Source organism: Pundamilia nyererei, unplaced genomic scaffold (assembly GCF_000239375.1).
Source record: "Pundamilia nyererei isolate P.nyererei 1_Seehausen unplaced genomic scaffold, PunNye1.0 scaffold00020, whole genome shotgun sequence".
NCBI classification, from domain to species: Eukaryota; Metazoa; Chordata; class Actinopteri; order Cichliformes; family Cichlidae; genus Pundamilia; species Pundamilia nyererei.
In genome coordinates, this window is record NW_005187421.1 from 4,354,389 (window position 1) to 4,375,956 (window position 21,568).

Sequence of the window (21,568 nt, forward strand, 5' to 3'; positions counted from 1 at the left end):
GGATTTGCCTCGCCACAGTGCGGACCTCAACATTATTGAAGCAGTGTGCTATCATGTTGACAGAGAACAGGACAAAAAACACCCAAAAAAGGCTTTGAATATATCCTACTTAAGGACTACTTAAAGAAATTACAAGAAAGTTTAGGCTGTGTTGAAGAATAAAGGTGGTCACTCCAAATATTGACTTTAAAGCTCATCAGAATTGTACAAACTCTGTTTCCATGTATGTTCCCACATGCTTCAATAAATCTCTGCACCTTTTTCCCATTTTCCTAGCAAAATGTAAAGAAATGAGGTGTGGCTCAAGATTTTTGCACAATACTGTGCAGATTTTATTTGTGATGATTTTTAAAGTTTCAGTTCATCATCTTTAATCGTCCCCAGTGTTCTGTATTGGTAGAAAGAGTAATGTTATATTGTAACAGGGACATTTGTACTAGAAATACACATTGCTTTTGAAATACTGAAATATATCATTTTAAAGCTCTAAGAAAAGCAAATTTGACAGTTCATTCACTCGATCTGTGTTGGACTCGCAATCAAAACAGAGGTCGGTGAGAAAAACGTCTCTTGTGGTTTAAGGTGAACTTACTCTTTAAATTTCAACTTTATGCGCAAGAAAAGAGATTTGATTACATAACATGAGCTCAGACATCTAAATTTTTCCACCTGTCATTTCTGCATGCATCATACAAGCTCTGGGAATTTTAGATGAATTTATCACTCCTGAGCTCTGGTCTCAGGCTCTCGGACAAATACTTTCCATCACTTACGGTCTTATAATCGACAGCACTCAGGAACCGCTTGACACCTGAATCATTCATACCTCTCCATAAATAATAAAACTCTGGCAGCCAGTTAGCAGCACCTGCAACTTGAAACAGTAGTTCGTGAAACACAATCTTTGCCTTGTAAACTAATGTGTTTCACCTGCCTGGGCCACGGCGTCTGGGTTAACCGCCTGCTCGCCATGAGCAGCAGACAGGTAGAGGGAACAAAACCTCTCTTCCTGCCTCTCTCAGCCTCCCTCTCCTGACCTCGCTTCCTCTTCCTCCGATGAATTTTTCACCAGAGCGCTTTGATATGTTGCTGTCCCGTGGGAGCCCGGGTAATGCAAACTGGAAGCATAAGGCGTAATTATTTCTCAAAACTGCACTTCTACCCTAATTAGTTCACTCCTCAGAAGTGGGCCTTGCATTATTTACACATCAAGGGGACACACAGGGTTGGAGATAAATATTCATTGTTTGTTGACTTTGCCCCGGTCCCTCGGCTCGGGCGCAAGTTGAGTCGAGAGCCGCTGTCATTGTGGTTGTTTATGAGACTTCTGTATTGCCGGTGCCCGGGACATAATCTGTCTTGTTCTTCTGTAATTATCTCCACTCATGCAGACAGACAGACACCAACTCAGAGTGGGTTTAATAAGTGGACAGCATCCTGGCATCCAGGCAGTGTTAAGCGACTGGATTCATTCTAATTGTGACCTTGCTCAGACTTGCCCTCGCGGTGTCACATTAGTGAACAGCAGAAGAGTATTTTATTCAGTCAGGCTGTGACACTATTTCAGCCATATCCCCCATCAGGCTTTTTGTTCTGGGTCAACTTTAATTAAACTTTTCCCAAAAGGCGTCAGTGGCAGCTGTTATGAAGCGCTTCCTGTTTCTGTTGGTTGCAAAGCAGATTTGTGGGACATGTGAAGGCCGCTTTTCCTGTAAATAGCCCAGTATGAATAGACCGCTGTGTTTAAGCCCCCCACCTCTGTGGTCATACGGCCTTGAGGCCTGTTGTCTGCTCTATAAATGCCCACTGGGAAACTCTTGTTACCTCAAAAAAAAAAAAAATGCGGCACCCACTGTAGACTTTTAACAACTGTTCTTTTCCCATTTCTTTATATCATCTCAGTAATGCCTCGCTGCGTGCGCGTGTGTGTTACAGTGATGCCTGGCACAAGAATTACCATAATCACTGTCAACATTAATGGAGATCCTATCACTGGAGAATTTAAACACGGCTTTTCCATATTTATAGAAGCAATAAACAGAGAATGCGCAGCAAAATGTCTGTTATGATTCAAAAGCGAGCCATGTTTACTGGCTTTGAAATGCATATTTGGGTTAGTAGATGAGGTGGAAGGGATAGCAGTTTAAGTTGTGGGATGCGAGTGGAAATGTAATATCACCACGCTAGACGCAGAACATCTGAAGCCATAAATGTGTCACTCTCACTGTCTCCAGGGTTTCCACTTTCCCCCTCAGACGGACAAACGGGGTCATGTGACTGCTCATACTGTGCTCCTATACCATAGATGGTTGAAAGCAAAGCAGTAAACTTATTTAGATGCACAAACCACTGAAAATCCATAATGTGCATGTCTGTTGCGTCTACCTTGTTGGATTTCATTCAGTTTTTTTGGTAAGAAGACCTGGCTCACGGTTAGCATTCTAAATTATCGATGGAGTACCGATTGCTTCTTTATCATCTGCGTTAAGCTTTATCAGTGCGCGTGCTGGCTAAGTTGAGCATAAAAGATCATCAATTCAAGAGTTCCTTTACTATGAACAAACAACTTGTCCAATCAAAAGCACAACAACAAACATTCTTGAAAGGGACGTCCACACATGGAGTATTAGCTGCAAGCCGGGATGGTGGCGGAGGGTTCTCCACGTGTGGTCACAGAACGTATGTGCTCCACATGGTCTTGAGTGAATGAGCAAAAGCCAAAGGACGCTTTGATTCACTTGAAATCGTATAATTTCTATAAACAACTGATCTAATCATAGGTTTCACTCTTCCCACTGTCGCATCTGTATTAGATTTAATTTATTAGAACAAGTATTTCAGTGTGGGGGGGGGCAAAGTTTTTCCACATGGGGGGTCCGTGGTCTACTGTAATGTGTGTTTATTTTGGTTTGTAAGACTTGAAAGTGAAAATCCCTGCGCTGCAGTTAGTTTGCTCTACTGTTACATTTGCTGCACGTCTCTGCGGAAAAGAGCCTCAAGTCAATTTGTAAATGATACAGTTTCCATGAGCTCCAGTGACAGTGGGGTATATGAGGTCTACCATAGACCCACAATGCACTTCTCTAGATATGTTGGTTTACAGAAGCTTATCGTGGGTTGGTGTCGCACCTAAAGCAGCACCAACTTTCAGAAATTCACTTTTTCTTTGAACTATATTTATCATCACATTTTTATAGAGCATTCACTCTCGAGCAGTTATATAGTTCTGTCTGTTTAAGATGTGACTTGTTCTGTTAGTAGATCGAAAAATACACGAACTTTGGATGGGAGAAAAATTCAGGCTTTCTTGTTTGCAAGCTTTCACGGCAAGACTCGCAGCTGATAATTTCACACTTTTTCCTCTCTATACCCCGTGGAGCCAGAAAATGATAAATTTCCCTGCTAGTGCAGCTTCTTCATCTTCTGAAACCCGAGACCACTCAGACGGGTTTTTTTTTTTCTTTACAGCGATCTCAACAGCTGTTGCAGACAGACTGTAGCAGGTTGGCAGTACTTTAATGGAAAGTGTGCTGTTTATTCTTCCTCCACAGGTGGAGATCACGCTGCAGGATGTCAACGACAACCCGCCCATTTTCCCTAATGACATTCTTGACGTGACCATCGAGGAAAACGTTGGAGATGGCTTCAAGATAATGCAGCTAACAGCCACGGATGCGGACGAGGTAATGGCTCGGTGTCTTTGTGCTTTTCTTTGCCCGTTTTCCACTTCACCGCTTTCGGAATAGATATCCTGGAAGCGATTTGAATTAAAAACGTGCTCTAAATTTTTGTTCCTACAGTGTCAAAACCACTAAAAATTCAAATGTTTTTTAACATCGTTGTCAGTTGACCATTTTCATACCAAAATGGCAAATATTCAAGGCAAAAAGAAATGGAAACAGTCTAGACTGCATGTCCCTGATTGATTATGATTGTGAGTTCATTATTATTCTGATAAGGGTAGTATTTATTTTTACAGCAGTTCTTAATTTTACAGTCGCTGTCATTGGCAATAAAAGTCATAACCTGGTATATGGAAAATCTCAGCAGTATATTACCTCAGGATTAAAAAAACATTATTGTCAATTTTCTGGGTTTTTGCTGTGATTTAAAGATGTTGCCTTTAGCTGTGGGAAATTGTATTTTTTATTATCACCTATAGATATTGCTAATTATTTGATTACATTTCATAAAAATAGGGAATTGCCTGTTGTAGAGTACAGCGTTAGTTGAGTTCAAGGTCAGATGTGCACGTGCTCGCGACTCCACACAGTGACACAAAGCAGCCAAGACAGTTTGGGAAAGCACCATCCTTGCCTGCCTCAACTCTTACGCACTACCACAAAAGCATAAATCACCGCTTTGTAGCAATTAATGTGCTTTCCCCTAAGACACACGCACATTTAGAGTCTGCTCATTTTCACCCTTAAATGTTGATGTTATCTGAGATGTCTTGAGTCCGCTGGTGTCGCAGAAACATCGATTGATTCTTCGTCCTGTCATCCTGATAGTCCCTCCGCGGTCCCCGTAGTTCACATTACATCAACAGTATCACTCTGAATTAGTCAAAGGCTCCATCTTTGGCTGCTTTCGGCAGGATACGGACATTAAATCCTGCCGCGAGCAAAAAGCAGGCCCTGCCGGCATCTCAAAGGTCTGCGGTCCCTCGCCAAAGCCAAAGGACACAGTTGAAGTGAGTGGAAAGACTCGGGCCATAGAGGGGCGAGAGATTAGAACGCAGGAATATGGACTCAGATTTAATGTTAACTTATGAGGCCACACGTTTTTATTGCACAGCTGTTACCTCGCTCCCATCTCTTTGCTCTGAATGTGAGAAAAGTCATACAAAGTCCCACTTTATGCCATTTCTCTTTTGTCAGAATACTATATTGACTGTAAATCTCAGACCTGGAGGCAAGTCAGTCTTTTCAGTAGGGGGATTTAAGGACGTTATTTGATTATTTTCTTTTTTCAGTTCCAAACTATTCACAGTTTTGATCTTGAAAGGCTTAGCATATGGTATTGAAATCAAATTGTGCAGTTGTTCACTTTTTCCACATATCTGAAGTTAAGAGAAGCCTGACCTGTGGTGCTTAGGCTGAAATCGAAGGCTTTTCGGTAATTTGTAGAAAATTAAGAGTTCATTCTTACAAGCACGCATATGCATATGAGCCGTGCTTGAATTACCCACCTAAAGAACTTGAATTCAAGAGAAGTCACATTTCGCTTCCAAGCAGGGATTCAAGTGAAAAAAAGAAGCACTTAAAGAGAATGTAGAGGAGCCTTTTTAGGAATTACAGATTCTAGTGATGTTTACTCCAAACTTCAGCGCTGCCATGAATAGGCTGCTAAATAGAAGCCTGTGCTTCATTCCAGCTCTCACTCAGAGCCAGATATGAGGCCAGCCAAGCTTTTGCCCACATCCTTACGCAGGAAACTTAAGTTGCGCTGACACTAAGCGTACGGAACGCATTGGAGCTCTTGTTGAGAAAGCCACATGTGTGAGCCAGCGCAGAGTAGCCAAGAGTGCAAGCTGTTGGCCAGCTGACGGGCTGAATTCAGACATCATAATGATCCCATCCAATTTAACAGCGCTACATGTGGGATTCATGTGTGAGGGTATTAAAATGCTGTTTCTACCCATCCGCTTTTCACTGTGCCCATTTCCACCCCAAAAAAGGAGGAGGGGATTGCAGTGGGGTTGAAAGGAAATCAATATAAAACGCTGCTCTTTTGTGTAATGCAAGTTAGGCCTCTCTGAGAATGTTTCTCACCTCATTTAAAAGAAATATGCAGCCATTTGTGCTTTTGGAGAGACTGTGAGCATTTTATTAGAATTCTGACCTTATGTGGAAAATATGTCACAGGTAAAAAAAAAAAAGAAAAAAACTTTATTAATGAAGAAAAATGCAACAATGGGGGGTTTTAGGAGAGATCCCTGCAAGGAAGCACAGGCTCCAAGTGAACAGTAATGCATTCCAGAGGCCTGAAAACCCACAACAAGGAGATTTCTGGCTATTTTGCACACTTGTAGAATGGATTTACACACCAGCAGCACAGACTGTTGGGTCATCCTTACCTCTCTGTATCTGTAGCTGTTAGTGACAACACATTGCTTGTTTTCCAAGAGTCTATGTTATGATTGGCTTGCTGTCTTGGTGCTGTTGCATACAGGAAGCTTGCTATCCCCACCGGCGCTGTCTGCTTCGCACCTCTCGCTTCTCATAGGAACTGCGTGCTCCCAAAAGCCACTCATCTACTAAATGAGTTTCCTTCTGCCCCTGCCTGGTGCGCTTCGCTCCCTGGAATGCTGCTGTTTAATTGGCCAGCCTTCGTTTTTTTTTTTTTCCTTTTCCTCCGAACAACCCTCCGTGTCTTTGGAGAGCCGTAAAGTAGTCAGACTCTTGAGTGGAGGTCAAGAGGGCGAACAGTGTCGATGTGAGTGTGTTTGAGTGCGTGTAAAGATTTTACGAAAAGAGAAAGACATGGGATTGTTCAGCAGAATCAAACAGTTTTAAAAGAGAATAAAACTATTTTTAAACGCATGTGTTTATAGTTTTTGTTGGTATGTGTGTGAGTTGGACTGAAGCCTAGATGGACCCCCATCTCGGCCTCTCCCACCTTCCTTGCTCTGCCTTTGAACCCTATCAGAAAATTAATTGGCAAACCATGGTGTTGGGTTCCGGACTGCGGCCCAGGTGGCTAATGAGATTGCCAGATCTGGAGCCACTGATTGATGACAGCAGGGTCCTTCGATGAGCAGAACCTCACTCCGTCCTCCTCATCTCCCCCATTTTCTTATTGGGCCTGGATCTCAGACCAAGTCTGGTAATGCAATGAGAGACGAGGTCAATAAGACGTCAATAAGAGTTTTTATCTATCATAAAAAACAGGCCATGGGAAAGAGATAAGAGCAAGTAAGAGAAGTTAGCCCTGTGATTATATTGACTCTGTGTGTTAAATGTCTGCTTTTAGGCACAAGGCCTAAAAGCAGACAGTTAAAAAATAAAAAGTTAGACAAGGGAAGAGAATATTTTATAGTTTCTTGTGTTTTTCTTCTGTCAGACATGGCCAAACAGTAAAATCTCCTCTACATTCACTTAAAGTTTTTAACCTTTCAGAGTTCACTGATTTAATGACAGGATCACTTTAAAGAATCCTACAGTAAAACATTACATTTGCATTTGACTATGTACTATATGTATAAATATGCATTTTAACAGTGAGCCATTTAAACTGTGATTACCTTTCAAATGTCTTTCAACATCAAAAAGTAAATAGCAAATTCCAGAATTCTTAAATCAATTGAGGGATACAATCAATAAGATGTGGCTCTGTGGTGTAGAGGGGAACACACATATCAAATCCGGTTTGATTCCAGGAGGAGAGATGGACTCATGTATTCCTAGTGCCAGTCCCAAGCCCTGGATAAATGGGAGGGTTGCCTCAGGGAGTGCATCCAGCATAAAATCTGTGCCAAATTAAGCATGCAGATCCATTCCCTGTGGTTTCCCCTTGAGAAATAAGGGAGCAGCTATTTTCTTACACATGCAATTATATGCATTATAATACTGTAATTGAAACCAGTTAATGAAATAAACAGTTATAAATAAATATTGTTCATATTAACAAATGCAAGTTCACTATCTGTTCAATAGATTTGGAAACGTTAAAAACCAAAACAGTGATCTGATCGACTTGAAATTCTTTAGTTTTACAAAAATATTTGTCTGAAGACTGCTTTACTGCCAAAGAGAGGTTGAATCTGTAAAACATGGAGGAGCTTTATACCACAACGGCCAACTAACACATCATTCTCCAGCTGATTTTACCATGAAGCACCGCTGCGTACATACAGTTTATTTCAACACAGCTTATTCACTTAGGCAGTAAATGTGTCAATACGCATATAAAAACCAGCTTAATGCAGCACTTCTACCCTATAAGCCTTTCCATTGTTCCAAGGGGATCAAAAAGCATCACACAAACATCAGGCATAGCTGAAAGAGTCTCTTTTAGCTTAGCTCTTAACCAACTGTAACCGGAGCCCTCGCTTCATCTCGCTGAGCAGCAGTAGCTTTTTGATGTTGCTTTTGCTTTTTTGGCAGAAGACACAGAGTGAGACAGTTGTCTGATCTCCTATTGTCCCCAGCACAAATGTAAACGTCAAGCTCTGTCGTCAGCCTCATTCACAGGTCATAGTGCATTCAGTCCCTGTCTCTGATTCCAAAGCCTCTCGCTATAGTGATCGCATGTGTTATGGCGCTTGTACTTGTCCGATGTAATAGATGATCTATTAGTTGCATTTATAGAGGAACACTATACCCCCCAAAAGTTCAAAGAGGAAGCGCAAGTCTCTCGTGAATATCACCACTCAGCTCTTGTGTTTCTTCGTATTTTTTTCTGACTCGTTTGACCTTTAATCGTAAAAAAGGCCATTTAGGTTTATCAGCTTTCCAAAAATCTATTATTCCGTGTCATTTATGCTTTTAAAGGGGTCCTCTGTGTTGTTCAGCAATGTTGCCTTCGTCCAAGAAAACCTGTTCCTTCTCTCTACACTGCTAGGCATTTTCTCTTAACATAAAATCTTAGTGGTAAAGCAACAACATTAAGGTCCTGATAAGATGGGTGGATTTCTCATTAGCATGCTCAAAGCTTGTTTGTTTGTGAAGGTCAGTGAGATGTAATCCCTTCAATTCAGTGTTTTCCCACTTGTGCTTTATTTGGTGTCACTATCTTGATCTGTGATCTTCTTCATGGCCTTTTTGAAATCACAAGACTCCACTTTATGGACTGTCTCTGTGGAAAAAGGCCATGTTAGGGGTTTCATTCATGCTAGACAAGCAGATATTTTGTCCTAGAGACATGGCATGCTAACATGTAATAAACAATCTAATTTCCTAGCAGATAGATTTGCTTTGATGCCTGGTGGTCTTCCTCCTGTATCTGAAGAACTTAAATTTCAATCATGGTTCAGCACAACAAATCAAACTGTTTTTATAAATCCTCACTTGCAAGTAATGAGTTTTGGTTTACTAGGAACCCAACAAGGAAAAATCATATTGGAGTGAAATAGATGACTCTATCCCAACTTGTTGTTTGGTGTTATCGCATTCTTTTTAACCTCAGGGTCCCAATGCTCTTGTGACGTACACGATCATCAGTGGGGCAGATGACAGCTTCCGTATCGACCCTGAATCCGGAGATCTCATCGCCACCAAGAAACTAGACCGGGAGAGACGTTCAAAATATTCCCTCCTGGTGCGTGCAGACGATGGAAAGCAGTCATCTGACATGACGCTGAACATCACCGTCAAGGACGTGAACGACCACACGCCAAAGTTCTCCCGTGCAACGTACTCATTTGATATCCCTGAAGACATGGTGCCCGGTAAGATGTCTTTAAAGATTCAAGATTGCAAAGGCAGACAAGCAATGTTTGATCTCATTCAAAAGCCCTTCAGACTAGACTTCTCTGTTAAGCTCATCAGTTACAAATTATTGGGGGTAAATTCTTTGTAGTATTTTTTTTTCCTGTGCATCTTCCTTCAGGGGGAAATCACGAGTTTAATGGGTCAAAGTGACAGTAACTGATATTTGATTTATATGGAAATCTATCAGCAACAAGCAGGATTTACTACAGTACTGACAGTTCTCTGGCCTCGCGTCCTCACTCCTTTCTGCACTTAACTCTCAAGAAAAAGACGCATAACTTTGGTAATCAAAGATTAATGAGGGTGTCATTTAGAAATGTTTCATGTAAAGCTCTAATAAAACACTTAATGATTAGCTGTGTGCTCAGCCTCAGCTGTAAGCTGAAAACATCAGCGACTGCTTTTAGTCCAAAGCAGAACAGGCCAAGACATTAAAAAATCATCAGTTATTTTAGCAACTGGCGCAGCAATAACTGAGTCACTGGTATTAATAAACCTCTCTCTAACCCCCTGCAGTTAGTTTTTTTCGAAAGGGCCATAAAGAACTTCTCGCCTCTGTGTTACAACCCGTGTCTCACAGGCTCCATCGTGGCAGCAATCCTGGCCAGCGACTCTGACTCAGGGGTGAATGGAGAGGTCACCTACTCGCTGGAGGAAGACGACGAGGACGAGACGTTTCTCCTGAACCCCGTGACGGGATTTTTCAACGTGACACGTCTGCTAGACTACGAGACTCAGCAGTACTATATTCTGACAGCGAAGGCTCAGGATGGTGGGGGACAGGCCAGCACAGTCAGAGTGTACTTCAATGTGTTGGATGTAAATGACAACGCGCCTGTTTTTAACACTACCGCGTACAGCACGTCTGTCTCTGAGATTTTGCCGCCTGGATCCAGTATCATCACCGTGGGAGCCACTGATGCTGATGATGGTATGTATATATAAGAATTTACATAGGATATAGTAATTTGCTAACACCTGACTAGTACTTTTGAGCTCATCCAACCACAGGACCAGCATATCAGTCTGAGCAGGTTCACATGAGCACAAATGTGAATGAGTCTGGAGATGTTATGATGAGCACTGCAGTATGTTGCCAGCATGACTGGTTTGGTAGTGAGTCAGTGAAGGTGCACTTCAGACCTCCACATGCTAGCCAACAGTACCCTGACTTTTGTTAGGTAGTAGGACAAAGTCCCAGTGTCAGACATTATACTGGTGCAGTGGGTTCCTCCTGGTGCAGGATAATATCTGGTGGCCAGAGTATCTAGGCAATGGTGAAGGATGATGAAGGCATTGATCCCAGTGACTGGCCCTCACGTTCCCCAGACCTGAATCCAACAAGCACCTGAGGACACATTACTGAGCAACATTATGACAGAACTTGGATGAACCTGCGATTTCAATATTTAACCTTGACTTTGGCTGTGATTTTGAGTCTAGGTCTCAAAGGGTTGATGATTTTTTTCTCCCCTGATTGTTGGTATCCATCCATCCATCTTCATCCGCGGGGGCAGCAGCCTAAGCAAAGAGGCCCAGACCTCCCTCTCCCCAGCCACCTCCTCCAGCTTGTCCGGGGGAATACCAAGGCGTTCCCAGGCCAGCCGAGAGATATAATCTCTGCAGCGTGTCCTGGGTCTGCCCCGGGGCCTCCTCCCGGTGGGACATGCCTGGAACACCTCACCCAGGAGGCGCCCAGGGGGCATCCTTGTCAGATGCCCGAACCACCTCAGCTGGCTCCTTTCGATGTGGAGCAGCAGCTGCTCTACTCTGAGCCCCTCCCGGATGGCCGAACTTCTCACCCTATCTCTAAGGGAGAGGCCAGCCACCCTTCGGAGGAAGCTCATTTCTGCCGCTTGTATCCGCGATCTCGTTCTTTCGGTCACTACCCACAGCTCGTGGCCATAGGTGAGGGTAGGGACGTAGATCGACCGGTAAATTGAGAGCTTCGCTTTTACACTCAGCTCCCTCTTCACCACGACGGACCGGTGCAGCGTCCGCATTACTGCAGCTGCTGCCCCAATCCGTCTGTCGATCTCCGGCTCCCTTCTCCCATCACTCGCGAACAAGACCCCGAGATACTTGAACTCCTCCACTTGTGGCAGGATTGTTGGTATGTCGTTCAATATTTGGAAAAAAATGATAAGATTTACATCAGTAAAGATTCTTTCGTTTGTCAAATCAAGGTGTGATTTAAGTATTAATTTTACATATACTTGTATATATAGTGGAGTGTATATATAAACACATACGCTGCTCACGTCATTGTGTGTAACCATATTAAATATGACAAAAGGGCAGGGATACCTCAGTAGGTAGAGTGGTGGTCCCCTTCTAAAATAAGCAATGTGGAATTTTCCCATGCTTTGATATATAGTGTTTATAATTATACATATTTTTTTTCATTTCTTGTAAGCTTAGTTTCGTATTAAACATCACTTATCAGACAAAATGAGAAATACTAGTGCAGCTGTGGCACTGATTTCACTCTATGCAACAGTTCAGATGACTTAAAACTGATATGCCACTAAATGTTTTGCTACATTTGGAACTATTTGGCACTTGTTGAAGATAAATATGTCTGAAGATGAGCCTTTTTTAACTGTACTTGAAAACACAGTCGTCAAGTTAAGTCCTGGAAGTATTCCGGTGATGTCAGTGTACTTAAAAACGCTGCTCAGTGGGCATGTTTAAAGCAGTAATGTACTCTCATCGTATAAATCAAGTGTGAGCTAGCCTTAGTAGATTAATTTAACAGAGGCCTGTCACTTTGTTATGACAGCTGGTTACACAGAAGCTCTCAAGCCTACATTTTATTTTTCGTTTTTATTTTGAGTCGCACATAATTGATTTGATGAAATACAACATCTTCACCATGTGATTAAGCGGCTGGAGTTATTTCTGCATTTCAGGTGGTGGGTTTCATGTCTGTGAAGAAGCGTGCGGTATTTGAACGGCCACCGCTACTCTCCTCTGCTGTAATTATCGCTTCACCCGGGCCTAATGTGGTTATTGTGACCTACATTCCTGGGAAATATGCTGCCTAGTTCTCAACCAAAGTCTGGCTTCTTTCTCCACTGTCCACATAATCTGACCACGTCGTCCTCTCAGATATATAGCTGCCGCTCTGCACTGTCAAAACAAAACACCGCCATTGTTAGCGCTTCCTAAGCCCTGACCTCTGACCCCCAGACTTTGGCTCTAGACAGCGTAGCCAAAACTCAGATAGAAGTAGCACTCAAGCTTTTGATAAGAGATTACTTGTAAACTGTAAATGCACACAAGAGTGTGGGAAGGTGGCGGCGTTTTCCGCATGAATACCCTGTTGAGTTGAATTACAGATGCTCAATTTAAGCTTGTTTTAACCCCCACTTCCAGGGCGGTTGTACAGATTAGGCCAGATTTCAAGGTTGGATAGTTTAGTGCATCCATCCATTCATTCACAGACATTGTAGTTATGTCGCTTAAAATAAATATTTCAGTTCAGAGGGATTTTCCAAAACTATCAGTTGAGGAAGTGGTTACAGTGGTATTTCTTTCTGATAGCAATCTGTCATTTTACATGAATAGATTGTCTACTCGGATGATAAGAGTAGCACAGAGCTGTTGCACATGCACAATTTGTGGAAATGGAAGTTGATAATGTATATAAGTGCCTAATTCAAAAACATGGAGAATATCTAACAGTTATATCTAGAACAATGGATGTCAGTCAGAGTTATCAGTATTTGACCTCCACCATGCTGTCCTTTCTGTTCAAGGCCACATCAAATAATTTCATTTAAACTCAATTTAAAAAACCAGAGTGTAAAATGAGGTCTTTTAATTTGAAAGAAGTAACTGCATGGAAGATGATATTTAGGTATTTTCAGTTATCATATTGGTTTGGTGCAGAAAATCTAACAGATTAATCTAAAGATTAATCTAACTTTCACCTTCCTGATATTGTTTTTATCTTCTAAAGACCTGCATCTTGCCATGTTTTTCAGGCCAGAATGCACAGCTCCTCTACAAAATCGCATCTGGGGATCCCCAGGGCCACTTTGTCATCACCAAAGATGGGGTCCTCCAAACTAAGAAGTCTTTGGACAGGGAAACCCAGTCTTTCTATAACCTGGTAGTCACAGTAAATGACCTAGCCCCACCTCTCATTACCCGCTTCACCAGCACTGCCCAAGTGTCGATCATTCTTCTGGATGTCAATGACTGCCCACCGACCTTCACTTCTCAGAAGATGACTTACATCCAGGAGAACACTCCAGTGGACACAGTCGTGTTCACGACCCAAGCCACAGATGCTGACAGTGGGCCCAACAGCTACGTGGAGTACTCCCTCAGAGGCCCGTTTGGTAACAAGTTCAGCATTGGTACAATAGACGGAGATGTCCGGTTGATTGGGGAACTTGATAGAGAGGAGCTTTCCAACTACACGCTCACAGTCGTAGCTACAGATAAGGGCGAACCGCCTCTCTCTTCGACAATGGATGTGACTATGGTGGTTTTGGACGTCAACGACAATACCCCGAGCTTCTCGCAGAATATCTATGACATCGAGATCGAGGAGAACATCTTGACGGGGACCGATGTCATCCAGGTGTTTGCTAGCGATGCTGACGAAGGCACCAATGGGCAGATCCGTTTCTCTATCTCTGGGGGAAACACCAACTCTGATTTCCGGATCGATTCTGTCACGGGGGTGATCTCAGTGGCTAAACAGCTGGACCGAGAGGCGCGTTCATCCTATTCATTGGTGGTCCAAGCTGCAGACCGTAGCAGCAGCCCCAGGGTGGACCGAGCAACAGTCAACATTGTTTTACTGGATGTTAATGACTGCTCACCTGTTTTTGAGCTCTCTCCTTACACTGTCAATGTTCAAGAGAACCTTGAGAACCTACCGAAAAACATTCTGCAGGTTAGTTTTTGGGCTTTATTTATTTTCATATGCCAAGACATTAAGTGAAATTCACAGAAAGGTCTTCCAGGGTGAAAAAAGGTTCTAACAAGCTTAATGCCTCAACCAAATTCGTAGTAGTTAAACTAACTTAATAAGTGCAGGTGTGTGAGTGCTATTAGGGCACTAAACCACTAAGTTTGGTGATCTTATTTTGCTAAATGCTGCAGCAAATACTTGGGTGAAATGATAAAGAAATGATATACAACTATCATTTGTTCTGCTCAATTAGGGCTTTATAGGATTTCAGCAAAATATGAAACTCAGCTAAATTGCATGACGAGACGATTAACATTCTAACCACCCTGATGACTAAATGAGCCATACATAAAAAATGGACTGGAAACGCAGATTTCCAGTGACAGAGTAAATTGCACTTTCACTCGTGTACCCAGTGAGGAAATGAGGATACAGCTATGGGCCCAGGCGCAGTGGGTTTACCCACAAAATGTTGCTATACCTAACTGATACATGCACAGGAAAGCCCACAATGCATCTGGGCACACCAGTGAGTAGTTGCAGCAAAGTACGATTGGCAAATAGTTTTATACTTTAGAAACCATTAAATAGATGTCTGTCTGCAATTCCCACAGCAGCCCACAGTGTGTGACTCTGGTTTTCTTCTTGGTGGATTCCCTTTGAAAGTCTGATTCGACAAAGTGAATAAGTAATGATCTTCCTTCCCTCAGCAATTACCTTCATGGTGCCGCTGAACACCGTGAAGGTAATTTAGCCTCAACTGTGAGATTCAGTGAGGTCCGTGGTTATGCTGGGTTACTTGCAGACAGGGTTGAATTGATGCAGCTTTGTAAATCAAGCTCCCTGGGATTAGAAAAAAAGGAAAATTGAAGTTTGTTAACAGCTTATTTTTGATTTTAAGAATATAAGATCTTTTAAACCATGTAAAACGGTCTATTTGCTCAACACACTGAAATGTCAAGATTATTTATACAGACCAAGAAACTTTTATCTTCACTGATGGAAGTGCGCACACACAAAACCTGTACCTGAACCTAATTTTACAGAACTTACAGAAATAGATAACTTTTACCATTATCCTGTACAAGACATATAGGTTGAGATAAATTATTCATCACTAACCTCATTCAGTTAATTTAGCTGCATATAAATCTCAGTCAACATGTTTTATTGCTTTTCGTTCATAGAAGGTGTTGTATCTTCTTTTAAAAGGGACACTGTTTTACTTTAAGTATTTATATTTTACAGTTGTATTTTTCTTTCATTTGCATTCTGATAATGTGACCAAAGCCTGGAATATGAAGTTATTTAATAGATTTAATTATGTGGTTAAAATGAACTCGTCTCATAAAGCTGCAAAATTGAAAAGTTAACACATAATAAAACACATAATAAAGACATAATGAAAAATTAACAATAATTACAATCTTTTCTTACATAAAAGAAGAAATATCAAATTAAAATAAAAATGTTCCAAAATAAAAAAAAGTGTGTTTACTGAAGTAAAAGAGTATTATTAGTAAAGTTTAGTTCAAAATACTGACTAATGAGGCTCTCTGTGTGTTGCATCATTACTAATAGAGTAAGTTTAATGATCCAAATGCAATTACAGACTTATTTTAAATTCATTGACTGCCATATACTGACTAATCTGTTAGCATATGGCTCATCTTTTTCCCCTTCTGCACCTCACGTTTACATATCTTATATAAATCCTACATTTAAGATGTTTCAGCCTGCCCACAGACCACTGTCTCTGCAAGCTACTTCACAACCCACCCTATCAATTTCATGTCTGTTTTGTCTCAGCTCTTACTTAGTTCAATTTTATCTAATGTTCTCATGATAGCAGTAACAGCAAATCAAATCTAAAAAATAAATGTAGTAAAAAGCATCATGCGATTTCTCACCGTAATTGGAATTATGGCTGGAATTTGTATAAAAAACGAACACAAACTTAAATTACTTTAGAATGATCCATTTTGTACTTTTCACCTTTTGCTTTTTGTATTTTTTTAACATTTTTTTCTGTTTGTTGTAAATAAACATATTTTTTCATGATTTCCAGGTTATTGCTAGAGACGATGACCAAGGTGCAAATGGTCAGCTAAGCTACATGCTCAGCGGCGGGAACGATGAAGGCGCGTTCACCCTGTCCTCCAGCGGTCAGCTGAGCCTGACCGAGACGCTTGACCGGGAAGTGCAAGAGAAATACATCCTTCTGATCACAGCCACCGACTCAGGTATGACTGCATTAAAGGTTTCAAGCTGCGAAGGCAGCCGATAGCATCTTGAAATGTTTGGCGCTTTTTAAGCAAAAGATTATTTTATGCAGGCTCAGCCGCCTTATGTTTCAGTATTCCAGAATCAATTGTTTACATCTGAACTCATTCCACGTGTAACGTGTTCAAGTTATCATCCATGATCTGGTTTATCTAGTGAGCTCTAAGTATTGCATATGTCCCTATATGGACATTGTTGAATTTAAGCAAAGCACAGGCAATATTTTGTAATCAGCCTGCAAAACACAGCTGAAAAAGAATATTGTCATGAAGTAACAGCAATGTCAACAAACAGCATTTTGATTTCATAGTCTGCTCCGAGGTCTTTTTGTGTGGCACAATAACCCAAACAATCTGGAGTTTTTAGCTTGCAAACTAGTGGGTGTTTTTTTTTTTTTTTGACCTAATCCACAGAAGTCTTTTCAGCGGGTTCAATTGAATAGCATCCTCTGTTTATTTGGATACCGCGGTAGAGCTTGTTATAGCCAGATAAAAGGTTAACTTGTTATTGCATAGAGGCCAGTTAATGTGCAGTTAAAGGAGTACATGCATATCCCCGTTGCAGCCAAATCACATGGTATCCCAGTTAAATATATGTTTCCCTGAGCTCCTCTGGTGCGGCCGTCATGGTCTCAGGGTGGTTCCGTTTCATTCCTGGATTGACCATGTGACCGTTCATAATGCTGTGTATTTTTGACTTTATGCAGAGACTTTGGTGAGAATTGGCTCGGTGTTGCCTGGAGTATCTTGTTTTGAAAAACACTTAAGCGGTATATTCATTACCTCATCATTTAATCATTGGAATATTAGAATATTTATTATAAAATTGTCTATAAATCAAGTAAAATCAAGTCCCTGCTCAAACATCTCTTTTTTTTTTTTTGTTTTTTTGTTTGTTTTGTCAAAGTAAGCTGTTGTGAGATCTGTGCCACATGGAGAAAGTTGCTTAACAAAGCGAACATGCTAATTAAGATTTGATCTCATTTGTACCCTTCACGCTGCGTCCATATTTAAAACCCTGACAACAATTCCAAAATATTTTGACAGGACATCTCAGTACAATGCCGAGGCAGAAAGAGGGATTTGGGGTAGAATATCTAAATATCAAAAACACCACAATCATAGTACAGTCCAAATTACCCAGCAGCATTTTCTCACATTTTTGAGGCCTCAGTCAGTGGAGGGAAATGTTTCTCCCAGGCGCTATCTGTCAGGAAATGTTTGAAGGTGGATGGGGCAGACATGTCTCCAAGTCTGCCGTCTAACGTGACCCATTTGCAACCGCACGCATTCATCTTTACATGTTAAAGCCCGCTTTTGTCTGTCGTAACATAAAGAACATAGAGAAAAATAAATCCAGAGGATTTCTTATGCAAAGGCGTCCTATTCTTTCAGAAAAAGTCTCGACTGTCTGCTTGCTGAAAAACTGGTGTCATGGTTGTTATGTAAAATCCAAGGGAAAATCTCCCTGCAGCCATTGTGCCCTAAAAACTTGATTATGACTAAGAGAAACTGCTACATCCCAAACTTCTTCTTTCTTTCTAACTCAGCTTTTTTCTTTATACATTCTATAAATAGATCCTAGTCTTTTTCCACACTGATTTCTAGAGCTGTGTCCCTGTGCATTTTTGATTTAGTGGTCCCTTGTCATGTGAACTCGTTAAGAGAACTCCTGTATTCTCCCTCTGTTGTGCTAACGGCGAAATCTGTCATGAAATGGTTGGAAACAAAGGCGCCCACTGGGTGCTTCTCATAATGTGTTCTGGCTCGTGAGAAGAACACAATTTGGTAAACTTCTGCAATTATTTGAAAGTCTGTGCTCAGCCCCCACAACTTGTGGCATCCATACAAGCTGCGTAAAGGTGTTTTACAAGGCATCATGTAGAGAGGAAATCTGACACAGAATATTTCTTCTCCTTTTTTTAAGTCTCCCTTCCTTGTTTATGGGAATTTGTTTTGTTTCTGCATTTTTGAGTTTACTAGTTGTGCAGATACATGAAGATATTTGGGGTTTGGAGTACGCAGACCCGGACTGTTGTTTTTACTCAGCCAACATCTGGGATCAGCTGCAGGCAAGTCAGATTTTCAAGCCACTGCTTAGTAATGTACAAGTTTTGCCTGCTCGGAAGAATGCACAACAGTGAGATCTCCCACAGAGTCGCTTTTGCAAAACAATGTTGCTGTTATGGCTTTAAGTAGGCATCTGTGGTTGTGGAGAACATCTTTTCATGCACACGGCAGTTTGTCAGGTTTGAGGTGATCTGATCAGCTTTAAAGTTAACCCTAATGCTTTTGATTAATATAATCTATTTTCTTATATTGTTTTTCCTGAATCCATGAATTTTTGAGACAGTAATATAGCCAAAAGCTTCTTTTTTCATACAGGAGTTTCTTGCTGTCTGCCTTGCTTTATTAATCTCTTGGATCTTTTTAAAAGTAGGTATTCCCACTTGAACTTCCTCTTTTTCAATGTTTTTGGAAACCCTTTCAACTAATAAAAGTTATAAAAACTGACCTAATTTGATTTACATTAGCGATTAACTGATTTGTTGCGTGCTTATGCTTGTGTCTGCAGATTAGTAGACACGCAATGATTATTTGTTCATACATATGTTTTTTTGTGCATTTGTGTGTTGCCTTCGAGTTTGTGCAAGTCTGCGTGTGGTGGTGAGAGCATCCTCGGGGCGCATTGACATGCAGAGCGTTTGACCACATTTATTAAAGAGAAGGCACAGTAAATCCCTTGGCCCATGCCTATTATGGCGGATACGAGCGCATAGAAATCCCATGTCTTTCACATCCCTCCAGCACATCGCTCCATAGTGCCGTGCTGTTTGTATATGGTCTTTTGGCTGGTGGGTGAGGGGAGAGTTTTGGGGGGCTAAACGACCGCTTAGCAGATAAAGAATTTTAATGACCATGCCTATTTAAAAGCAGAATCCTTTATGCTCTTAAATGGCTCCCATGAATCTGGCGTGTAAACCCTTCCGTATTCTTGAGTTTTCTTTCCCCTGGACTTGTTTGGTTGAATAATGATCTGTCAATCTCCAGCCTGTCGTCAGGTTTTGAGCAAAAAACAACAGAGAAAATTGAATGCCAGCATATATCCATCAGTCTTTGTCATATTAGGCAAACATGGACGGAGCAAACAAAGTCCTGCGCGTACGCTGATAACGTGGCGTTAAAACGTGGCCGAGACATCGCTAGATCACTGTCCAACACTTGCCATAAAAAATCTTTAATAGGGTCCATTTCTGATGGTTTCACCCAGTCTGCAGTCTAGTGGCAACAAAGGACTTGGCCAAATAAAATATCAGGTTCCTCAAATGAACTTTAACAGAGCAGTAACATTCTGGATCAGCTCTTAAAAAACTCTGCAGTAACAATGTGGTCTTGCAGAGTTTTTTCCTATCGCCTGTTTTCTCTTTTCCACTCTCTGGTACACACTAACATTTGCAGGATCTGAATGTTTGTGTAAATAGCTTTGCTAAGTTGTGGAGGAGGGAGAAGGCGTGTATTAAAAAGGTGGTGTGGGCTGAATGATTGGTGCTTCGGCCTGGCAAGATCCACTTTTTAATGATGTTTATTCACCAAGGAGCCTGGCTACCACATCACTTTCTCACAAAAATAAACCCATCAGAACTATATGTGGCCATTGCTAACGCACTTTTTTTTGCTTACTGAAAATCTGTGTAATATGTATGTGAATATAAGTGCATGCTTTCGCTCTTAAACACTTTTCCAAAGTCATATTTCAGCTTTATGTGGCCCATGTATGAACATTATAGAGTTGTGTTATGAGCAAGTTATTCTGGCAGTATAAGTTTTCCACCTCTCACACTATGTTATGATCTGCTGGTATTGCTGTGTCACCATAAAATGGAAAGCAGTCACTGAATGGTGCACAGACCCAGTGCTAGATTGGGATTTCCAAATATTCTTCAACACAGCAAATAAAAGCACCACAGTAATAAAAACACAAAAGGCAAATCACTTCATTAAATTTCACCACGGGCCCTAAACTATGAAAAAAAGCTCCGCTCTGTGTCTGTCGATAGGGTTTTTGGGTTTTTTTTAGCATGCTTGCAAACCGCCAACCCGTATCTGTAACATATGTGGAAGAAATTATGCAAAAGCATTCAGACGCAGCACTCCATAAATAACCAGGGAGCTGTATAAGATTCTAGGTTTAATTTGATGGATGCCACTGACATTGCCATATTATTAGGAATATTCTAGCTCCCTTTATGCTGGGTAGCGGCTTTGAGTGTTCTGCTGAGATATCCCTTTCACTCTGTTGCTTGTTAACTGTGAGAAAACCTCTGTTTACTCTGTTATGTTTGGCAAACTGTGCAGTGGGACAGCTTGCACCCTGCTCTCGGCTCCACGAGGTCTTTCATGGGTGCCGGACAGGGTTGCATTAAAAGAAGCTTTGTCGCAAAGCAACAGGTTCTCAGAGGCAGAAAAATGTCAATTTTGGCTTGTTGGCAGCCAATTCTCACCCCCCCTGAGTAATGATGTGTTTTATTTACGCTGTCCCTTAAGAGCACAATCTAGCCGCAGTCCATAAACCGTAATTAACCGTTTAGCCTTAAGCTTCAGGCTACAGATGGGCTGTCTCATAAATTTACACATTCATTCGTCTTCCCAAAGTCAACCTGTCCTCAACTTCCCACTTTAATGAACCTGGCTGTTTGGACATCCCAGCTTTGTCCTTCCTCATTTCTTTTTTCGATAAAACATCAGGCAGTCATATATTAAAGGAAAAGATTATCTCTTGTGCCAGCACAGACACTCAAACCTTCTTCTTAGCACAGCTTAAGCTGAGCAACTCTGGGTGACTCGTAGCTTTTCCCAGGAGGTGAGCGCTGCTGTCTCCTTCAAAACCCCCCGTGAGGCTCTCACAGCGCCGTGCACCCTCA

The 21,568-nt window shown here is 41.5% G+C and overlaps 1 protein-coding gene across 2 annotated transcripts in view; it reads left to right on the forward strand.

The window, feature by feature from the left end:
- The window catches only part of fat4 (FAT atypical cadherin 4), a 100,272-nt gene that overhangs the window by 46,966 nt on the left and 31,738 nt on the right, over positions 1-21,568 (forward strand). For both annotated transcript variants that reach the window (XM_005726559.1, XM_005726561.1), the window contains exons 2-6: positions 3,552-3,683; positions 9,130-9,391; positions 10,015-10,365; positions 13,424-14,346; positions 16,433-16,607. In XM_005726559.1, coding sequence (XP_005726616.1) covers positions 3,552-3,683; positions 9,130-9,391; positions 10,015-10,365; positions 13,424-14,346; positions 16,433-16,607 — 1,843 coding nt within the window. The remainder of the gene's footprint in view (positions 1-3,551; positions 3,684-9,129; positions 9,392-10,014; positions 10,366-13,423; positions 14,347-16,432; positions 16,608-21,568) is intronic.